The sequence below is a fragment of the Anolis carolinensis genome, chromosome 3 (assembly GCF_035594765.1).
Source record: "Anolis carolinensis isolate JA03-04 chromosome 3, rAnoCar3.1.pri, whole genome shotgun sequence".
NCBI lineage: Eukaryota > Metazoa > Chordata > Lepidosauria > Squamata > Dactyloidae > Anolis > Anolis carolinensis.
This window is the reverse complement of record NC_085843.1, coordinates 19229553-19252377: the sequence shown is the minus strand read 5'-3', so window position 1 is coordinate 19252377 and position 22825 is coordinate 19229553. Positions and strand designations below refer to the sequence as shown.

Below are 22825 nucleotides of genomic sequence, written 5' to 3'. Positions count from 1 at the left end.
CGCTCCAGCAGGAAAGTAACAGCACTCCATGCAGTCCTGCCGGCCACATGACCTTGGAGGTGTCTACGGACAACGCCAGCTCTTCGGCTTAGAAATGGAGATGAGCCCCAACCCCCAGAGTCGGTCACAACTGGACTTAACATCAGGGGAAACCTTTACCTTTACCTTATGGCCATGTTAGATGAAGTATTTTGGCCACATCATAAGAAGACAGGAAAGCTTGGAAAAGATTATGATGCCAGGGAAAATGGAAGGAAAAAGGAAGAGAGGCCAACCAAGGGTGAGATGGATGGATGGTATTCTTGAAGTGACTGGCTTGACCTTGAAGGAACTGGGGGCGGCGACGGCCAACAGGGAGCTCTGGTGTGGACTGGTCCATGAGGTTACGAAGAGTTGGAAATCACTGTGTGAATGAAGAAGAAGAAGGCCATGTTCCAGGAGTATTCAGCCTGGAAAACACACAACCAACCTGTGATTCCAGCCATGAAAGCCTTTAACAACACATGCATTGCTATTTATACCATCTGCAAAAGATTTGGGATATTTATGGTTTTGAACATAGGCAATGGAAAAAAAGTGTTACTTGAGGTTCTGTGCCTGTTGCGTTAACATCAAGAGAGAGCTAATATAATAATATAATAATAACTTTATTTTTATATCCCACCTCCATCTCCCCACAGGGACTCAGGGCGGCTAACATGGGGTAAAACCCAAATATCCACAATAAGCAAAATAAAATACAGTTACAATAAAATGAACACAACAGACATATAACAATACATAGGTAGACCAGCATTTTAACATCAATATGATAATAAGTAAAAAGTAAAACCACCAGATAAGAAACAATTCGTAGGTTAAAATAGTAAATACCGGACAGTAGCACAAAATGCATGGGTTAAAATCTGGTTTGGTAAATAAAGTGCTGTAGTAAAAAGGGGGATAAATTGAGGTAGGGTCAACAAGGATAGTAATTACCAGATGAGGGCAATAACAAATGAATCGGTAGACTCTTGATTTTTACTATTCTTCCCTTGTACTACATCCATCAGATTTCCACAATGCATCAATAAACAAAGTGTACGAGATAAAACACACAGCAGAGTTCACAATATCCTTTAAAAAGCATGTGGACAATTTCAGGAGAAAGGAGGAAACCATGAAAATGAGCAAAATATGGTTACCAGTATTTAAAAAAACTCTAGAAACAGGACAGTAAATAAATGGGAAGTCCAGACAGGAAACAATCAGGGCCAGCTAACACCTCCCAACTAAGGATTTAGATAAGTATTAAAAGGGTTTAAGCAAGGCTGGATCTATCCATAAAGTGAAATAAGAGGAAGGCAAAAGAGGAAAGGTGGAAGAATCCCTTCTAGTAGAGAACCCAAGTGAGAGCCAATCATTTTGGACCCATCCAAAAACAAGGTACTGGTTTCTTCATATTGATACACTCTATGTATGCTTAAACCATATGCTTGTGAATGATAGGAAAATGACCTTTTTAAGGACCCACAACTGCCAGGCAGGAACGTAAGCTAATAGGCTGTTGATACCAGTTGAGCCTACAGAGTAAAAGCAGGTAGACAGTTTCCGATAGGACCCTTTCCAAGCCTAACCAGATAAACCAGATACTGAACTTTGGAAACAATCAAGGCCAGCTAACAATCAAGGATTCCTCCTGGCAGGAGGTAACCAGGCTTTGAAGCTGCAAGGCCATTCAATGTTAATCAAGCTGGCCAATTGCAACATTCACACCTATCTCAAATAGACGAGTTCTTTCCCTCACCCTGGACATCCCACAGATATATAAACCCTACTTGCCTAGTTTCCAACAGACCTCACAATATCTGAGGATGCCTGCCATAGTTGTGGGTGAAACATCAGAAGAGAATGGTTCTGGAACATGGCCATACAGCCTGGAAAACTCACAGTAACCCAGACCCATAGGTTTCTTCTTTGGGCTGGAAAGAGCCTCAGAACAGGTGGGGATTCACCTGGGAGAGAATGCGAGGCCAGATAAGTGCAAGGCTCTCCTGCTGTTTTGTTGAGTGCTTTATCTTGGGTTTAAACAGCCCCAGGAAAGAGGAAAGCTCACTTGGGAGAGTCCCCTCCCTCCGCTGCCCACCAGCAGCACCCTGAGCTTGTGCTTTTCCTTAATTTCCCAGAAAAGTGCTTTTTAGTCTTGGCGTGAAAGAACATCCCACTTCCTGGAACTGTAACCCTGATTGACCCAGAGTTATTCCTTGGAGATTCATTGGCTGAATTTCTGCTTCAGGACCATGGAGCTACAGGCATGGGCACACTTCGGTCCTCCAGATGTTTTGGACTTCAACTCCCACAATTCCTAACAGCCTACTGGCTGTTATACTGTTTCATTGATTAATTAATAGCCCACCTTAAGAAATTAATAGAGCTATAACTGTAACTGAGTTTTTTAAAAGGTACCTTTCCAGGCTCTGGCAACATTACAGTAAAGTACGGTAATACAGGAAACAGCCAAGGAATATAAAGTACAGAAATCCGAGGGAAGGGATCCAAAGCCACAAGCAGCAAGGCCAAATCAAATTAATCATATTTTTTTAAAGCACAGAATGAAAATATTGAAAATTCAGGGTGACTTGAAACAGGGTGAAATTTGAATTCTCTTGATGTCTGGAGCCATATAAGGCCTGGGATTGACAGGCTTCCTTTGAGCGTTCCAGTGTTCCTTCATAAAGGAGCTTAAGAGCAGCTTGGGCAGATCAGACCACGGATCCATTTAGCCCAGCATTCTTGTTTTCATTTCAGCTGCCAGCAAGATGCCTCTGGGAAGCTTCCAAGCAGGACACAAAGTCAACTGCCTCTCCTTCTTGTTTATCCCCAGAGTCTGGCATTTAGGGGTGGACACAGTGCAGATGTATGATTTTCATTCATTCCCTCACTTTATTTATATTCTGCCTTTCCCTCTGGTCACTCAAGGAAGCTATATAAAGGCTTCATTTGGTTTTTAAACAGGAAAGAAAACAACTTCCGTGGCTGTATCTAATCCTTTTTATGAAGTCACCTAAGGTTCTTTTTTTATACTGTCAGCCCTCCATATTAATGGATTTAACCATATACAGGTTGGAAATACCACATTCCAATAGCAAATATTGATTTTGCCTTTTTATATAAGGGACACTATTTCTCTATGCCATTGTACATAATGGGACTTGAGCAACTGTGAATTTTGGTACAGTAGAGTCTCACTTATCCAGCACTCGCTTATCCAACCTTCTGGATTATCCAGCGCATTTTGTAGACAATGTTTTCGATACATAATGATATTTTGGTTCTAAATTCGTAAATACAGTAATTACTACATAGCATTACTGCGTATTGAACTACCTTTTCTGTCAAATTTGTTGTATAACATGATGTTTTGGTACTTAATTTGTAAAATCATAACCTAATTTGATGTTTAATAGGCTTTTCCTTAATCCCTTCTTATCATCCAACATATTTGCTTATCCAACGTTCTGCTGGTCCATTTATGTTGCATAAGCGAGACTCTACTGTATCTCCAGTCATCCTCATACCAAGCTCCAATGGATACTAAGGACTCATTGTAAACACCTTGGATTTTCTCTTCTGATTCTTTCTGTCTTAAAAAAAACTTGGGTTTGGTCCTCAGAAATGGGCTCAAATTCCTAATCATAAACAGACAGCAAGGATTACTGCCCTTCCCGTGCAATTTGAATCATTCCACTTTTGTTCTGTAGTGATGGTATTGATCAATTTTAAGATGTTTTAATTATTTTGTTCTGTTATATATTTTAATCTTGTATTTTGTACTGTGTTTTAATTGTATGTTGAACTTCTTGTTCAACATGTAAGCCACCCCAAGATGGAAGTGAATGACAAGAAATAAATTACTATTATTATTTTATTGACACAAAGACATAGTATGACACAGCAAACGAGATGTATATGCTGCATTTCGTATTACAAAATCACAAGTTGAACACCTCCCAAGTGTTTAAGGACTGTGTGATGTATTTTTAGATGATGTGTGCAGATCCCAGTAACATGGCCTTTTGCAGTTGACAGATCATAATTTTGTCAATGTTTATTGTTTCCAAATGCCAACTGAGATCTTTTGCCACAGCACCCAGTGCACCAATTACCACTGGGACCACCTGTACTGATTTATGCTAGAGCCTTTGCAGTTCGATCTTGAGGTCCTGATAACCGCTGAGTTTTTCCTGTTTTTTTTTCCCATCAATTTGTCTGTTACCTGGTATGGCAACATCAATAATCCAAACTTTTTTGTTTTCCACAACCATGAGGTCTGGTGTGTTGTGTTCTAAAACTTTGTCAGTCTGGATTTGGAAGTCCCACGGTATCTTTGCGTGTTCATTTTCCATTACCTTTGCAGGTTTGTGATCCCACCAGTTCTTTACTGCTGGGAGGTGGTACTTGTGGCACAAGTTCCAATGAATCATTTGGGCCACATAGTTGTGCCCAATTACTACTACTACTACTACTACTAAGGGAGCATCTATACACTGTAGTATTCATGTACTTTGACATCATTTAACTGTCATGACTCAAGGCTATGGAATCCTGAGAACTGTACTGTAGTTTGGTTAGGCTAATCTATATATATAAATGAGTGATGGCATCACGGCGACCCACAAAACAACAAAACTACAGGCCCCCCAACCTCGAAATTTGACAACACAACCCATCATCCACGGCACTAGGTTGATACAACAAAAATAAAAGAAAAATGAAGGGGAGAGCAATTAGAGGGAGAAATTAGAGGGAGAGCAATAATTGTAACTGTGAAGAAGTGTATAATTATATTTTGTTTATAGATGATATGTGTATTTGATTTTGTTTATACAGCCAGGTTTGGCTAAGTTTAAAATGGTGAGTATTTAAATTGACTATATGTATGGGGGAAGGTAGCCATCTTAGAGTGCTAGAGCAGGTTACCATAGCAACAGGGGCGGAGCCAACCGCCGCCTGGAAAGGAAAAGGGGGAATATTTTAAAACCCAGCAGTCTGTGATTTCCATTCACAGTGAAGGAACTGATTCTCAGGTAGAGAATCAGGGTGACTCAGAAGAATTTGAGTCAGGCCTAAAATAAAAGGATTTATTTTAGTAGTTGGTGATTCTCTAGTCACAGAGAAGGATCTGATTCTTGTGTGGAGAATCAGGCTGGCTTAAATAGAGAGATTTGAGTCAGATTTAGGTTAGACCAGACTAGGCAAGTTAGGTGATTTGTCTAGGGTCAGTTGTAGAATCTGTGGATTAGGGAACATTAATCCCAGGGGATCCAGGAGGATCAGGGTTTAGTGTAATCCAGGGAAAGAAGTATTTTGAAAGTTTAACCACCTTATAACCGTTTGTAACCATTAAGCGAAGTGCCTTTACCAAGTTATCTGAAACCATCAAGCTCTGTACCTGCAATAAACTTGTTTTGATTTTATTCCAACTAAGCCTCTGTCATACTCTCATATTAAATTAAGTAACATCAACACCTGAAGTGGAACAAATAGAGAAAGCTTATAAGAACCAGTACCATCTGCCTGACGTCTCCATTGGTGGCAGCGAAGAAGATAATCAAACAAATCATTAATTAACATCATCTCTCATAAAACATCTGTACTAAGTGGTGGTATCTGTGTGTGCGTGTGTGAGATTAAAAAGGGTTCCATCTCTGACACACATTCCTGTCAGACACCTCACCTCTGTACATATTGGTGGCAAGGCTGAGGGGATTCTAAAGGGATTCCATCCTCTGCCACATAAGCTCCTTACATAAATTGGTGGCAGCGGTGGGATTCAAAGAGGGATTCCATCCTCTGCCACCTCAGCTCCTTATAGTAACTACCACCAATTCCTCAATACTTTATTTCCCATACCACCATACTTCACCACAGCAACGCGTGGCTGGGCACAGCTAGTGACCTTATAAAACAATAACTCCCATGTTTCCATAGCACTGAGCCATGGCAGTTAAAGTTATGCCAAACTGCATTAACTATACAGTAGAGATGCATCCTAAGTTTGCCATCTTGCATTTTGTACACACACTTATAAATAAGTTCTAATATATTCAGTGAGGCTTATGTCTAAGCGGATGTGGGTAGGATTGTATTCTTAATGCATGCTTTGTATGGCATTATTATCATTACAAAAGCTGCGAAAACAGCCCACAATTCAAGAACGACAGTATCGGACTAGGAATATGTCTCAGTGTATCAATAAATACCATAAATGAAACAGTGTAATACAGTCCATTTCAAAATGTGATACATCAGTCTGAACAGATAGTTTCATCATACTAACCTTGTAACATTTAAAAATCATCACTATGTCATTTTTTACTTATCCTATGATGCCTTTTTAAAACTCCTGATAATCAGATGCATATTTTTAATCATTCACTTTGGGGCCAGCTAAAGTATGGAAGAAAGGTAGAATATGGTAATCAATAATAACAGAATATCATAGGATTGCAGATAAAGAGTTGGCTAAAGCCCTGTGCACATAGTGCAGGTTTGATTTTGCAGGAAAAGAAACTATTTCTCACTAATATTATATCCTGGCATATTTCCACATAAATTATTTTATTTGTCTGTGAAATTGCTTGTCTGTTCCTTTCTCACAGTTCTCTGCTACTAATTTCAACTACATTTTCCACTCAGAATAAACTTATTCACAAATATAAACTTCAGTCAGTAGTTTCAAAATCTAATGCAGAAAACAAAGCCTAAATTCTGTGGTTAGAAAATTACATGCTGTTATTGTTATCAGGATATTGCGAACTTTGCTGTGTGTTTTGTCCTGTACACTTTGTACATTGATGCGTGTAGTACATTGTGGAAATTTGATGCATATAGTACAAGGGAAGAATAGTGAAAGTCAAGAGTCTGCCTATTCATTAGCTCTCTCTTGATGTTAATGGAACAGAAGACTAATGCAACAGGCAGTGAGCCTCAAGTAAGTTTTTTTCCATTGTCCATGTTCAAAACATGTTTACTTACCATAAATATCCCAAATGTTTTGCAGATGGTAGAAATAGCAATGTAACTTTTTCACAAGATTGGATGCTCACTTTTCAGTCTGTTTTTTTCTTGTAGCTATATTTAAATTTATTAACAAAAAACATCTGTCACCTGAAAATGGCTTGCCTCGCCGCTTTCAGGTTTTCTACTGCGTGGGAAGGGATTAAGTTAAATATGAAGAAAGTGGCTTGCCACATGCCTTCCTACTCCCATTGTAGGTCTTGTCTACACTGTCACTATACCCTGATTTCAATCAAATTGCACCGGGACATCTAGACAATATCCAGGAACATGCAGTCAGGAATGTGGTGTAAAACCAGGTCATGCTAAGAGAAGTCAGGGAATGGTCCAGAGTTTTGGTGCATTGCTTTGAGTCTTGTTTAAGAGAGGAAAGCAGAATAACAACAACAAATCCTTTGGAGCAAGACTGCATTCTGGGATAGTGCAGACAGATAGATAATTTGAACTGGCCCACGGTCCACACAGGCAGGTGCTGCCATTCCCTTATATCAGTGGTTCCCAATCTTTGGATCTCCAGATGTTTTGGACTTCTACTCCCAGAAATCACAGCCAGCTTACCAGCTGTTAGGAAGTGTGGGAGCTGAAGTCCAAAACACCTGGAGGCCCAAAGGTTGGGAACCACTGCCCTATACTCTACATACTCCAAACAGGGCCACGCTCCATGTTTTGATATTAACAATGCAAGTTGAGTATCCTTTATCCAAAATGGTTGGGACCAGAAGTATTTCAGATTTTTTTTAAAAAATTGGAATACTTGCATAGATATGGTGAGATTTCTTGGGGAATAGGACACAAGTCTAAAAACAAAGTTCATTTAAGTGTCATATATACCTGATACATACAGCCTAAACATTTATACAATATTTATAAATAATTTTGTGCATGAAATAAAGTGTATACAGTGAACTATCAGAAAGCAAAGATGTCATCTCAGCCACCCAGGGAGACAATTTGGGTTTTTGGAGTAGAGTCTTACTTATCCAACATTCGCTTGTCCATCGTTACGGATTATCCAACGCAGCCTGCCAGATCCACACCTATTTCTCTAGGCAGCAAGGACTGAACTTTTTACGCATTTAATTTCCGACAATGTTGTTACTGTAAGTTCATTTTATGTAATTCTATCTTTATTTGTAGTCAATTTGTAGTAGTCAATGTTTTGTACTCAATGTTTTCAATACATTGCGATGTTTTAGTGCTAAATTCATAAATACAGTAATTACCACATAACGTTACCATGTATTGGACTACTTTTTCTAACGATTTGTTGTAAAACATGATGTTTTGGTGCTTAATTTGTAAAATCATAATGTAATTTGACGTTTAATAGGCTTTTCCTTGATCTCTCCTTGTTATCCAACATTTTTGCTTATCCAATGTTCTGCCGGCCCGTTTATGTTGGATAAGTGAGACTCTACTGTATGTTGAAATTCCAGTTAAGGAATGCTTAACTTGTCTTCACTCTCTTCAGTAGAGGGAACTGTGAATTGCAGCTCACTCACCGAGGATAGATGGTTTCATTTTACCTAGGTTTGCAGTCTTAAGAGATTCTGCTCACTATATATCTACTCTAATTTGGAAAGAGGGGGAAGCAAGAAATATGATCTCTTTCCTAATGTTACATTAAGTAACTTCCTGAACCATGACAGAAGAAAACACACACACACACACACACACACACACAGGACAGGACAGTGAGAACACTCCTCAGAGGTGTAGCCAGAACTTTTTTGGACTACAAGTCCTAGAATCCCCACAGCCAGTATGGCCACAGCCATGTTGACTGGAGTATTCAGGGAACTATCATCCAAAAATTAACCTTTCCAGGATGTAAGATGGGGACATGTGTGAAAACATGTGGAAGGGGATGTCTTACCTCCTGTTATCTTCAGTCTGGAACATATTACTACAGTTGTATGAAATTATATTTAGGAACTTTAGAACTGCTGCAATTTTCAAATACATATTTTTAAACAATCATTGTTTGTACTCCAGATTTGGAGACTTTGGGTCTAGGAATATGTAGCAGCCAGGATTAAAGAGATACTAGAAGACAACTGACAGGGAGAGTTTCGCATGAATAACTTCCAGGTTTTATTTTAAAAGCTATTGTATATATTCTAAAATATAGTACTCCCCATTTGGATAAAAATAACTGTAGGCATCCCTTGCTTCTTCCAGTTTCATCAGAGAAGACACAGTTTTTCAAAGGGATTATCCTACAGAGGAGAAAAGCATGAAAGTGGAGATTAGTAAACCTTATGAGCCATTTCTTATTAGAATTCTGTATGGGTATATATTATAACAGTAGATCATCACCAAGTAAAATAAATCTGGCAGGTATTCATGAACGGGGTCCTTGCCAGGTAGGCAAGGGCCTCAGTTTGTAATTTCAGTGATTTGGGACTAGGGGTGAATCTATACTGGCGAATAAATGCAGTTTGAAACCATTTTAACTGCCATGGCTCAATGCTACCAGTATGCAATCACAGGAGTTGCAGTTTGCTGAGGCACTCTTTGGCAGAGAAGGCTAAAGACCTTGCAAAACTACAACTCTCAGGATTCCATAACAGTTAACATATGATGTCAATGCATTAATTTCACAGTGTCATTGCATCCTAAATTCAGTTGGAATGACTTCTCTACAAATAGGGAAAGAATTACAGACTAATTGTGATATTATGGATAAGGTGTCAAACTATTTGTAGGATGATCCGAATTCCTGTTCAGCCCTGAAGCTTGCTGGATAGCCTTAGAACAGCCATTCTCTATCAGCCTATGGTCCCTTGCAAGATTGTTGTGAGGGTAAAACAGGTAAAACATGTATAGCACCCTGGAGTAAGAAATGCAATACATTCTTCTGGTACGTCCACTTCTGGCATTGTCATTTCTCACTAGCAATACGTTCTTATATTGAAAGAGTTGAGAGACTAACAAGACAACAATATCAAGGAGGAGAGAGTAAAAAGTCAAGACAGTGCTGATATCAGATTACCATTTGGTAATCTTTTTTATCTCTGCCCCTCTTGGCTGGTCGTTCAGGGAGAAAATGCAATTCGATCTCAAATGCAACAATTATTATTAATGCATCTCTCAGGGAGGGGAATTTTGCATCCTGTTTACAAAAAGCAACAGTTGGACTGCTGCTGAAAAAGCCCTCTCTGGTTCCCCTGGACCTCAATCATTACTTCTTCTTTTTTTCGTGTCAGGAGCAACCTGAGTCGCTTCTGGAGTGAGAGAATTGGCCGTCTGCAAGGACGTTGCCCAGGGGATGCCCGGATATTTTTGATGTTTTACCATCTTTGTGGGAGGCTTCTCTCATGTCCCCGCATGGAGCTGGAGCTGATAGAGGGAGCTCATCTGTGCTCTCCCCGGGTGGGATTCGAACCTGGCAGCCTTCAGGTCAGCAACCCAACCTTCAAGTTACAAGGCTTTAATCCTCTAGGCCACCGGAGGCTCCTACTTAATCATTACTGATTCAGTTAATCAGTACTGACCCGTGTCTAACTTTCCTTTTTTGGACAATGTGATTGAAAAGGCAGTTGTCCTCTGATTCCAGGCAATCTTGGATGACACATGCTTCCCTGACCCATTTCAAATTGGCTTCAGAGCAGAATATGGAATTGAGACTGCTATGGTCACTTTAGTGGATCATCTCCATCTTAACATTGACAAAGGGTGTGTGTCACTGTTGGTGCTTCTATCAGTGGCTTTCGATACCATTGACCTTGGTATCCTTCTGGAATGCCTGGAGGGGTTGGAAATTGGTGGCACTGTGTTGCAGTGTTTCTGCTCATACTTCTCTGGCAGGTTCCAGATTGTAGGTCTTGGGGATAGCTGCTCCTCAAAAAAGGAGCTGTCATATAGCAATCCACAGGGCACCATTCTGTCCCCAATGCTTTTTAACATGTACACAAAACTGCTGGGAGAGGTTATCCATAGGCATGGGGTAGGGTGTTATCTGCATGCCTTCAAAAATAGCCTCAGTTAAGGATAGTGTGTCTCCTTTGAATGCCTGGATAAGGTATTGGGCTGGATGATGAAAAACAAATTGAAACTGAATCCAGACAAAACAGAGGTGCTTGCCATCAAGGTTCCTAATCTGGGGATGGAGGTGTATCAGCCAGTTTTGGATGGGGTCCTGTTCCCCCTGAAAGACTGTGTCCACATCTTGGGAGTGCTCCTGGATCCATCTCTCCAAATGTCAGCCCAGGTAGATGCGATGGTCAGGACTGCCTATTATCAGCTTCACTGATACATCAACTGCTCCCTTCTTACATTTGGAGGACTTAAAGATGGTAGTGCATGCACTGGTAACCTCAAGGTTGGATTTCTGCAATGCACTTTACATTGGACTACCTTTGTGCCAAGTTTGGAAACTCCAGTTGATTCAAAATACTGCTGGCAAACCTGTAGCCAGATTGGTTACAGGAACATCCAGGAATGAACATATTCCACCTATCCTAAAGTGACTCCACCAGCTGCCAATTAGTTTCAAGGCAAAGTATAAGGTGTTGGTAGTAACCTTTAAAGTCCTACATGGTTTGGGTCCAGGTTACCTACAGGATTATCTTCTTCTGTAAAATCCCCCCTTAGGACACTGAGGTTCCCTGAGTGGCAGCTACTCCAGCCTGCCAAAACCCAACTGGTGACTGGTGACTGTCACCCAAAGGATCTTTTCATCTGCTGCCCCAAGACTGTGGAACAACCTGTCAGAAGAGCTCTGATAGCTAAACGAGATGTCAGAATTTAGGACACAATTGAAGACCGATCTCTTCTGGCAGGCCTACCCAGCATTTGAAACATGAATTTTAAATTCGTATCTTGTGCCCACTATAGTTTAATCATTGTTCTATTTTAATATATGTATTTTGTAGAAATACATTTTAATATGTGCATTTTATATAATGATTATGTGTTTTAGCTATGTTGTAACCCACCTCAGGAGAGGCGGGTAAGAAATGTTGTTGTTGTTGTTGTTGTTGTTGTTGTTGTTGTTGTTGTTGTTAGATATGCAACAAGATTGGTACACAGCAAACAAGATCACTATGCTGGCTTTTGTATTATCATTACTATTGTTATTATATCATCAACAAAAGGAAGACTGCTATCTATGACAGCCTGTTTCTATGGTGCTTGTTTGTGTATGTATGTTATCTCTTTGATGTATATATTCAAAATCTGGAGAATGGCTTTCTAGTGTGGAAGATGACCATTGCAAGCAAATTCAGTGACTATTAACTGTTTTACTGGCACATACTTCACTCTGCAAGTGGCATATTACTGCCTGAGGTGAGAGGAGGAAGAAAGAGCTAGCATATTCTTACTTCTGACGACTGTGTGTCTGGAGTAGTACTTAGGCTGAAAAAACAAGCTGTTTTGATTCTGCGATGCTGGCTGGAAGCCTCCCACAGGAAAATTCCTTTTCAAGCTCCAAATTCCTTCCAGAGCAACTGTTCATATAGAAACAATGACATTAGAATTAAGGACCCACTCTTCCCTCTTGGAAGGAAACCAATTAATTCCCACAAATGGAAATAGCTGCATGACCATTACAATCATATCACTGTGGTTTAGGAGGAACTTTCAAAGTATTCTGAAGGTCATGACAGACAACAATGGAATAATTTTGCCTTATAATGCATTGTTTCAGTGGAAAAGAAGAAAGGCTCATGATTGCAAACAAATAACCACCTTAACATGGTAGCTATGTTATTCCTTAGTAGCTTTTCAACAACTCCTAAGTGTGATTAGTAATGACAGACAGGGTATCCCAAAAGAAGCTTCCTCACAGGGCTCTAGTGGCCCTGGTCTACGAGGCTGTAGTCAGTCCCTTAGTGACAATTAATATGTATGTAATATTTGAACATGCATAACCATGCAAACAACCTCAAACACAATAAGGGCATTATCACACCATTCTGTTGTACCGTCATAGTGATGCATTTCCTGGTATTGCCTCTGCCTTTTCACATCCTTGCCCTTCTAGTATTGTTGCACTGTAGGGTTATTGGAAAAGGTGCATTTTAACACACTTAAAACAATTTGTTAATGGCCTTCCCTTTCCTGCAGCAATTCAGTAGCCAGCTCTGGTGCAGATGTCTCATAGTGCTTTCTTATGTCCCTTCTACACTGCCAGATAATCCAGGTAATCACTGCAGAAAATCCACATTATCTGATTTGAACAGGATTATTTTAGCCTACACTGTCATATAATCCAGTTCAAATGTGGGCACAATGTGGATGTCACCAGGCTTCTCTCCCGCAAGGATTCTCAAAGAAATCCCTGGCAGAGAAGCCTTAGGCACAGAAACAGCAGACCTCTTCTGCTGTTTTTTTGTCTTGGGGCTGTTCTTTTCTGCTATACAATCATAATGTTATAGCATTACTCTATTGGAATTAGTTCCATTGCAGAATGAGGCTACAAGAAAAAAAGTGCCAGTCTCTTTTCTCTCTGCAGGCAGAAGGAACACAATAGGAAGTGATAGCATGGTAATTATTTTCTTTTAGCACTTCTCTAAAAAGATCTCTCAAAAAAGATCTGGCAGATATAAAGAGCTTTGTAACATGCAGTCACACCATCACAATGCTACCATAGCATTATTGAAATATTAAAGATACATTAAAAAATCTTGACAAGGGTACAGAAGTCAGGAACTATGTCATTAATGCAGATGAAAAAAAAATCATGTAATGGGTACTGTTAAAACATGTCTGTGGCAAAGGTACAATAGAGAGTATAGTATAGTGTGATAAGGATCTAAATAATGTACACAATTATGGAAGAAGTGGTTACTTCTTATGGGAGAAAAGGTGACTCCTTATCAGTGCAGCATCCCATTCTTTGTGTAAATAAAAGATAGGAATCATATAGTTAGCCTGATGCTACTGAACTGCTTCCTCCAGCAGCACTAGCCAACGAATCAACGTGTGAAATGCTGGCAGTTGCAGTTCAGTATCTATAAGGCTGCACAGTGTCTAGCCCTGCTATAGAGCAATCTTTATGCATTAACTGTGTGAAGTAATCTCCTTCAATCCCATTGTCATGCAGATCCTTCTGGCCTGCTTCATATAGTGAAGATATCTACATAGGAAAAATGAACACATGTAAATCTGCTGTCTGCAGATATCCACACCACGTGTGGATATTAGAAATAGAGTTTGGAAAACCACATAATACTGGCAACTATGTAGGCACTGCTTATCCACAGCCCTTTCACCTTCTTGAGATGCCACCACAGGACCTCATATTTAGATCTCTGTATGACCAATGATATAATGCACACAAAGCTTGAAAGTTCCATTGAGATGCATACCAGGAAATTATCTATATGTCTTATAAACTTTAAAAACAGAAAGATGAATCCTACACTAGACCCACTGAATTCAATATAATTTATACACATATTGACTACTCACATTCTTTGCAGTGGGTTGCAACAAACATTCATTGTTAGTCTAACTGTCACTAACACAGTAGCCCAAATGTGTTATTTTATTTTTAAAACAAAAAAAGGTAGGAATCATGTAACTGCTAGTTGTTAGACTTTAGTATCCCTAGTGACACAATGGGTTAAACCCTTGTGCCGGTTGAATTGCCGGCTGACCTGAAGGTTGGCAGTTCAAATCCACAAGCTGGAGTGAGCTCCCATCTGTCAGCTCAAGCTTGTGGAGACATGAGAGAAGCCTCCCAGCAGGATGGTAACACATCTGGCCGTTCCCTGGGCAATGTCTCTGTAGACAGCCAATTCTCTCACACCAGAAGTGACTTGCAGTATGTTCTCAAGTCGCTTTTGACACGATTAAAAAGAAAGTATCCCGCATTCCTCACCACTGGATATGCTAGCATAAGATGCAGTTATTTGCAGTCTCATAATCTCTCCAGGGCCACATGATTCCCCTAGCTGTTCTGAAGATACTGTATTTTTGAATGCTTTTGGAATGCCTTCTAGCCCATGTCCTGGAAGTGAGGTCTGAGTGCAAACTGGGAGCTCTTTGATTTCTTTCTCTCTTTTGTGTTGATGAGAAAAATGGGATGAACAGAGAACACATAAGACATTTCACAAAGAAAAAGAGATGCTGCAAGAATAAATGCTTCATATTTTGGAAATAGTGGGCACTCCTCAGTGGCAGAGCATATGCTCTGCACATGAACATTTCAGAGGTTCAGTCTTTGGCATCTGCAGGTACGGCTGGGAAAGTCTTAACCTTAGAAAGCCACTGTTAGCCAGTGTAGATGGGAGTAAACTAATATTAAACTTATCAGTGCAGCATCCCATCCTTTTCAACATATACCGATAGTTGTTCTGGGGGCAAAAGGGTTTGCAATCCAACAAATCTTGAAGGTGCCATGTTGGGGAAGGCAGCCCTAAGTACAGTAGAGTCTCACTTATCCAAGCCTCGCTTATCCAAGCCTCTGGATAATTCAAGCCATTTTTGTAGTCAATGTTTTCAATATATTGTGATATTTTGGTGCTAAATTTGTAAATACAGTAATTACAATGTAACATTACTGCGCATTGAACTACTTTTTATGTCAAATTTGTTGTATAACATGAAGTTTTGGTGCTTAATTTGTAAATCATAACCTAATTTGATGTTTAATAGGCGTTTCCTTAATCCTTCCTTATTATCCAAGATATTTGTTTATCCAAGCTTCTGCCGGTTTAGCTTGTATAACTGAGACTCTACTGTATGACTAAACCTGGTTCCAACCTATTCATCACATGTATATTTTCACATCAACTTTCCACAATAAAAACTTTCCATTTTATTTCTCTTCACATTTTCTCTGGTTGCCAAGATTACCTTCTGAAGGGTGTTTAACTCTACACTCATCCTTCCGAAAACAAAGCTCTTCTTCAAGGACCTCCTTGACTCTCTTGGGTGGTTCAACGTATACGAATTTCTTCCCTGTTTTCAAAAATACAATGTCAAGGGATAAGCTAAAGAGTTACTTAGTGGAACCTTAATTAAACTATTTATAATATTCAACTTAGTCCTTAATATATTAAACATTAATTGTAATAAAGAATTTTCCTCCCATTGTTTAGCAGGGAAGGGAGTGTTCTAGAAAGAGGTACCCTTGTTCACTGCCTGGAAAAGTACAATCAAGTACAAAAAGTACAACCTACACAAAGAAAGAAATGGGGCAATCCTGCATAATGTATTGTGCTTGCAGAAATCTGCTTTTCTCAATTCAGAAGGTGTTTTTTCTTTTTGTCTCTTTTTAAAATGCAGACCACATTGGATAGAAGGAACCTCTTTATTCAGAAGCACTAAATACGAATTTCCAGGCCATTTCTGTGAGATTTTTGTCATCTTCCTGGAGGTTTTGTGATGATCATATGTGCAAAATCAAGAAGCTGGACTAATGGAAGCAGCAAGGCTCTTTAGACATTTTAAGGGAAATGAATGCTTGCATAAACTGATAAATGTAGTGACGGCAATCCATAGAACTGCAGACAAATATGTGCAAAATCTGCCTACAAGCTGTGCCATACGTTGCAAGAAGACACAATATATGGAGCCATATAGGGAGTCCTGATATGCTAGACATCTCTCACAATCTTCATTGCCTGAGAATAATGACTAGAGATAATGAGAGCTTTTCTGGAGATGGTGGGAGTTTGGATTCAAAACATTTGAAAAGCACTAGGTTGAAGAATTGTGTCTTAGTGTGTGTTGTGCTTGTTAATGTGTCCTCCTTTAAGAAAAAGATACTTCTGTGTAGAAAACAGCATCAATTTTATAACAACAATAATAATACTACAGTAGAGTCTCACTTATCCAACGTTCTGGATTATCCAACGCATTTTTGTAGTCAATGTTTTCAATGCATTGTGATATTTTGGTGCTAAATTCGTAAATACAGTAATTACTACATAGCATTAATGTGTAATGAACTACTTTTTCTGTCAAATTTGTTGTATAACATGATGTTTTGGTGCTTAATTTGTAAAATCATAACCTATTTTGATGTTCAATAGGCTTTTTCTTAATCTCTCCTTATTATCCAACATATTTGCTTATCCAACATTCTGCCGGCCCGTTTATGTTGGATAAGTGAGACTCTACTGTACTACTACTAATAAAAATTCTTTATTTATATCCCGCTTTTCTCCCTCACAGGACCCAAAGCGGCTACAAATGATTGTGCATAATAATAAAAATGTGGCTGTATAACATTTGTCATTGTTTCCTAAATATACTGTATTTATTTATGTATTTATTATATTTATACCCTGCTCTTCTCACCCCAAAGGGGACTCAAAGCAGCTTACAATTATTGGCAAAATATAATGCCACATCACACATACAATAAACAAATACAACAACTCTAGCAAAATATGGTTGTATCCATTCTAAAAACCGTAATGGCCAAAGATATGTATACACATTGCATGATGATCCAAGGGATTATATGAATTTCTGTATGTAAAAACAATAGTGTATTATATAAGCTGTGCTGAAATATACATGAATGGATAATGCTTCCATACAATGTATGGATCCACTGGATCAGATAAAGCTCTAAGCAAGAAATAGATGTCGTAAAGGACTGGAAAGTGAGCTGTGTTCCAGCAAGCCCATGGGAAAAGGGGAGGCTCCAATAAAACTGAGAAGTTTGCTTGGAAACTGAACAGTAATTGTGGTAGGAGGTACCATAGGACAACAATATTTGCAAATGAAAATTGCTAGATATTTGTATTGCTCCTAATTTCATGGGGTCTTTTAAGACAAGGAATCCTCAGAGGTGGTTTTGCCAGCTCCTTCCTTTGAAACATTGCCTACAGCACCTCTTATCCAAGTACAAACCAGGACTGACACTGCTTATCTTCAAAGATCTGAAAGGATGTGTTACATGAAGAGCACATGCGTCAGACTCAAGGCCCGTGGGTCAAATCCAACCCGCGATGTCATTTTATGTAGTCTCCCAAATACTCTTGTTTTCCTCATCATTATACATCATGACTAGAGCTGATGAGAGATGTGACAGTGACATCTGGAAGGCTGCAGTTTGTTCTGTTTAGTCAGGAGAGTGGGGTTTGGATTTAGATATAAGACTTGTGGATATGATGCCTGACTTCAAAATGCCCTTTTACCTTTCTCCAACCTCGGAGCCACAAGTGCTGTTGGGCTGCAATTCCCGTTATCCCCAGTCCACATAGCAGATAACCAAAAGTGATGGGAGTTGTCATTCAATAACTTCTGGGAACCCAAACTGGGTAGAGCACCAACAGCTATTGATTCTCTACCCATAGATTCAACAGCCCTTTGAAGGTACCCACGAGCAAGGTGTGGCCTTTGACACTTGTGCTTTAGAGCATTCAGGCCCTTCCAAGTTGCTATGGTTTTTGTTGACAATGGGAAATGGAGTTGGACACTTCTCTGCAGTCCAATGAAATCCCCCTTTGTTGTGTGTAAACATTTCCATGGGGACGGAATGTCATAACAGTTATCATGACAATGAGTGTCATTTTGTAGTTGGAGAGCTAGACTGGAATTGAGGGGTGGGGGGAGACCTAGGAAATGTTAACATATGGCAGAGGAAGATTTCATAAGACTGTGCAGGAATCACATAAGGTGACCATGACCCATTTGCCATATCCCAACCAAAACTACCTTGTAGGATTGTTGAGATGATAAAATTTACAACTGTAGCCATGTAAATTGCTTTCGGTTCCTGGGAGCAACGACAGTATATCAATGAAACAAACAAGGGGGACTGATAACATGTACAAGATGATAAGATACTGGGTTGCTGAGAGTTTTCCAGGATGTATGGCCATGTTCCAGAAGCATTATCTCCTGGCGTTTCACCCACATCTATGGCAGGCATCCTCAGACGTGAGGTCTGTTGGAAACTAGGCAAGTGGGGTTTATATCTCTGTGGAGTAATGTCCAGGGTGGGAGAAATAACTCTTGTCTGCTTGAGGCAAGTGTGAATGTTGCAATTGGTCACCTTGATTAGCATTACATAGCCTTGCAGCTACAAAGCCTGGCTGCTTCCTGCCTGGGGGAATCCTTTGTTGGGAGGTGATTAGCTGGCTCTGACTGTTTCTTGTCTGGAATTCCCCTATTTTTGAGTGTTGTTCTTTATTTAATGTCCTGATTTTAGAGTTTTTAAAATAAAGAACAAGACTTAAAAACAGGGGAACTCCAGACAAGAAAGAGTCAGGGCCAGCTAATCTCCTCCCAACAAAGTATTCCCTCAGGCAGGAAGCAGACAGGCTTTGTAGCCACAAGGCTATTTAATGGGGCCGGGCTGTGGCGCAGCTAGCTAGTAACCAGCTGCTATAAATCACTACTGACCGAGAGGTCATGAGTTCGAAGTCTGGGTCGGGTTAAGCCTCCGACCATAAAAAAAAAAAAAAAAATAGCCCCGGCTTGCTGTTGACCTAGCAGCCCCGAAAGACAGTTGAATCTGTCAATTAGGGAAATTTAGGGACGCTTTATGCGGGAGGCTAATTTAACTAATCTACAACACCATAAAACTGCTCACGAGGAAAAGAATGAGGAAGAACAGCCACCAATGGACGGTGAAGCAACAGCTCCCCCTGTGGCCGGAAATCGTGAAGCTGGAAGATGTTAAAAAAATGCCTCTGTGTCTGTCTAAAAACTGAATGTTGTTTGTCTATTGGCATTGAATGTTTGCCATATATGTGTTCATTGTAATCCGCCCTGAGTCCCGTTCGGGGTGAGAAGGGCGGAATATAAATACTGTAAATAAAATAAATAATAAAATAAATAATCAAGGTGGCCAATTGCAACATTCACATTTGCCTCAAGCAGGACATGGTTCTTCAGTTTAACAGCTGAGTTACCTGTGTGCCATTACATGAATGCTTGTAATGGAACTTCGAAGTCCCTGAACAGACTCAGAAGTGGAGCTGGCAGATCAAAAGACAACCTGGCAAAAAGGCACTATGTAAAAGAAACCTCTACCTTGTGCAACTGTGGAGCAGAGCAGAGAACTCCGCATCTGTATGCTTGTCCATAGTGTCTTCTCTCATGTACAGAGGAAGAATTGTATGAGGCTACAGACAATGCGATCGCTGTTGCCCATTTTTGGTCAAAAGATATTTAGTCACTTGTGCTCCTTCAATTTTTAATTAGTTTTATACTAATTTATGCAATGCTTTTGATACGAAATAAATAAACAGGAATGCTTATGAATATCACTTGTTCAAAGGGCTGACTTCTAACAAGGTCATGCTTTTTCTTGACTAGTGGTTTTCAAAAGGCGGTCATGGAGATTCACATTGGCCAAACGGTTTATGACATCATTTTTTCCCATTTCAATAATTTATTTATTTGTTTAATTTATATACAGCTCTTCTCCCACAGGGGAGGTTATGATTGCCATTTATTTTTCAAAGGGATGTGTGCCCAGAGACTGGGTGCAGATATTTCTAATAAGGGTGAGAGAGGATCATGGGAATCTAGATAAACCATCTCCATGTGGATTTTTTTTTTCGTGCCAGGAGCAACCGGAGTTGCTTCTGGAGTGAGAAAATTGGCCGTCTGCAAGGACGTTGGCCAGGGGACACCTGGATGTTTTGATGTTTTACCATCCTTGTGGGAGGCTTCTCTCATGTCCCCGCATGGAGCTGGAGCTGATAGAGGGAGCTCATCCACGCTCCCCCCCCCCCCCGGTGGGATTCGAACCTGGCAGCCTTCAGGTTAGCAACCCAACCTTCAAGTCACGAGGCTTTTATCCCCTAGGCCACCGGAGGGAATAAAATGTGGATAATAATGGGCCATGTTGCAAATCTGGGAGCCCCGATGGGTCAGTGGGTTAAATTGCTGAGCTGCTGAATTTGCTGTTAGCCCCAGCTTCTGCCAACCTAGCACTTTGAAAACATGCAAATGTGAGTAGATCAAAAGGTACCGCTCCGGCAGGACGGTAACAGCGCTCCATGCAGTCATGCCTGCCATATGACCTTGGAGGTGTCTAAGGACAACACCGGCTCTTCGGCTTAGAAATGGAGATGAGCACCAACCCCCAGAGTCCGACACCACTAGTCTTAATGTCAGGGGAAAACCTTTACCTTTACCTAATACAAATCTGGGTCCAGTGATGGGCGCAAGGGCGATTCAGCCAGATCCCTTGCCATTCAGGAAGGCACAAGTGAAGCACTCCCGACAGAGGGCCACCCAGCCTTTGTTGAATAGGGGAAGGGGGCAGCGGGCATGTCTCCCCAGGGCGAGATCCACGAGGGATTCACCCACCTAGGGACCCAAGAAGGACCCTCTCTTACTCCCCCCCGCCCAGACTCACAGGGCTGCTTTCCCTCTCCATTGTACTCCGCATAGACCCGGCTTCCCGAGGCGCCCGCCCTGGGCTCCGGCTGCTGCCCGTCCGCCGCTCTCATGCTCCGTGACAGGTGCCCATTATCCTCATCAACACCATAATCAGAGCAGGAGTCATAATGCCCTGCGTTGCCTCCTCGCCCAGGTTGCCATAGGAGCCCGAAGCCCAGAAGGCTTCCTCCTCCTCCTCCTCCTCCTCTCCTGGGGCTTTGCGGGAATAAGTCCAAACAGATGCATGCGTATTTGTATGTGTGCGTGCTCATGTTATTATAAAGCAGTGGTTCTCAACCTTCCTAATTGCCACGACCCCTTAATACAGTTCCTCGTGTTGTGATAACCCCCCAACCCTAAAATTATTTTCCTTGCTACTTCATCACTGTCATTTTGCTACTGTTACGAATCGTAATGTCAATATCTGATATGCAGGATGCATTTGCCCCAATACGCCCAAATTTGCCCCCGATATGCCCAAATTTGAATACTGGTGCGGTTGCAGGGTGCGTGTGTGTGCGTGCGATTTTGTCATTTGGGAGTTGTAGTTGCAGGGATTTATAGCTTACTTACAATCAAAGAGCATTCTGGACTCCACCAAAGATGGAACTGAACCAAACTCCCATGACCAACAGAAAAATACTGGAAAGGTTTAGTGGGCATTGACCTTGAATTTGGGACTTGTAGTTCACCTACATCCAGAGAGCGGAGCCTCCGATGGCCTAGGGGATAAAAGCCTCGTGACTTGAAGGTTGGGTTGCTGACCTGAAAGCTGCCAGGTTCGAATCCCACCCGGGGAGAGTGTGGATAAGCTCCCTCTTTCAGCTCCAGCTCCATGCGGGGACATGAGAGAAGCCTCCCACAAGGATGGTAAAACATCAAAACATCCGGGCGTCCCCTGGGCAACGTCCTTGCAGACGGCCAATTCTCTCACTCCAGAAGCAACTCTGGTTGCTCCTGACACGAAAAAAAAAAAAAATCCAGAGAGCACCATGGACTCAAACAATGATGGATCTGGACCAAACTTGGCACAAATACTCAATATGCCCAAATGTGAACACTGGTGAAATTTAGGGAAAATAGACCTTGACATTTGGAAGTTGTAGTTGCTGGGATTTATAGCTCACTCCAGTGGCGTAGTGTGTTAAAGCGCTGAGCTGCTGAACTTGCAGACTGAAAGGTTCCAGGTTCAAATCCGGGGAGCAGTGAGCACCCAATGTTAGCTCCAGCTTCTGCCAACCTAGCAGTTCGAAAACATGCAAATGTGAGTAGATCAATAGGTACTGCTCCGGTGGAAAGGTAACAGCATTCTATGCAGTCATGCCGGCCACATGACCTTGGAGGTGTCTACAGACAACGCCGGCTCTTCGGCTTAGAAATGGAGGTGAGCACCAACCCCCAGAATCGGACAAGACTGGACTTAACGTCAGGGGAAACCTTTACCTTTTTTTACAATCAA

At 40.9% G+C, this 22825-nt stretch overlaps 1 protein-coding gene across 2 annotated transcripts; it reads right to left on the bottom strand.

The window, feature by feature from the left end:
- Positions 1–9129: 9129 nt before the first annotated feature.
- Positions 9130–21737, bottom strand: c3h11orf97 (chromosome 3 C11orf97 homolog). Of its 2 annotated transcripts, XM_008108088.3 has the most exons (4): positions 21344–21653; positions 15868–15972; positions 12387–12512; positions 9130–9278 (listed from the first exon to the last, which is right to left on the bottom strand). In XM_008108088.3, the coding sequence occupies exons 1-4, from the start codon at positions 21636–21638 to the stop codon at positions 9274–9276; spliced, it is 531 nt and encodes a 176-aa protein (XP_008106295.2). In that variant the 5' UTR covers positions 21639–21653; the 3' UTR covers positions 9130–9273. The 2 variants fall into 2 exon arrangements, with proteins under 2 accessions (XP_008106295.2, XP_062830626.1); XM_062974556.1 differs by lacking the exon at positions 12387–12512 and having other exon boundaries at positions 21344–21737.
- Between the last annotated feature and the right edge of the window lie 1088 nt (positions 21738–22825).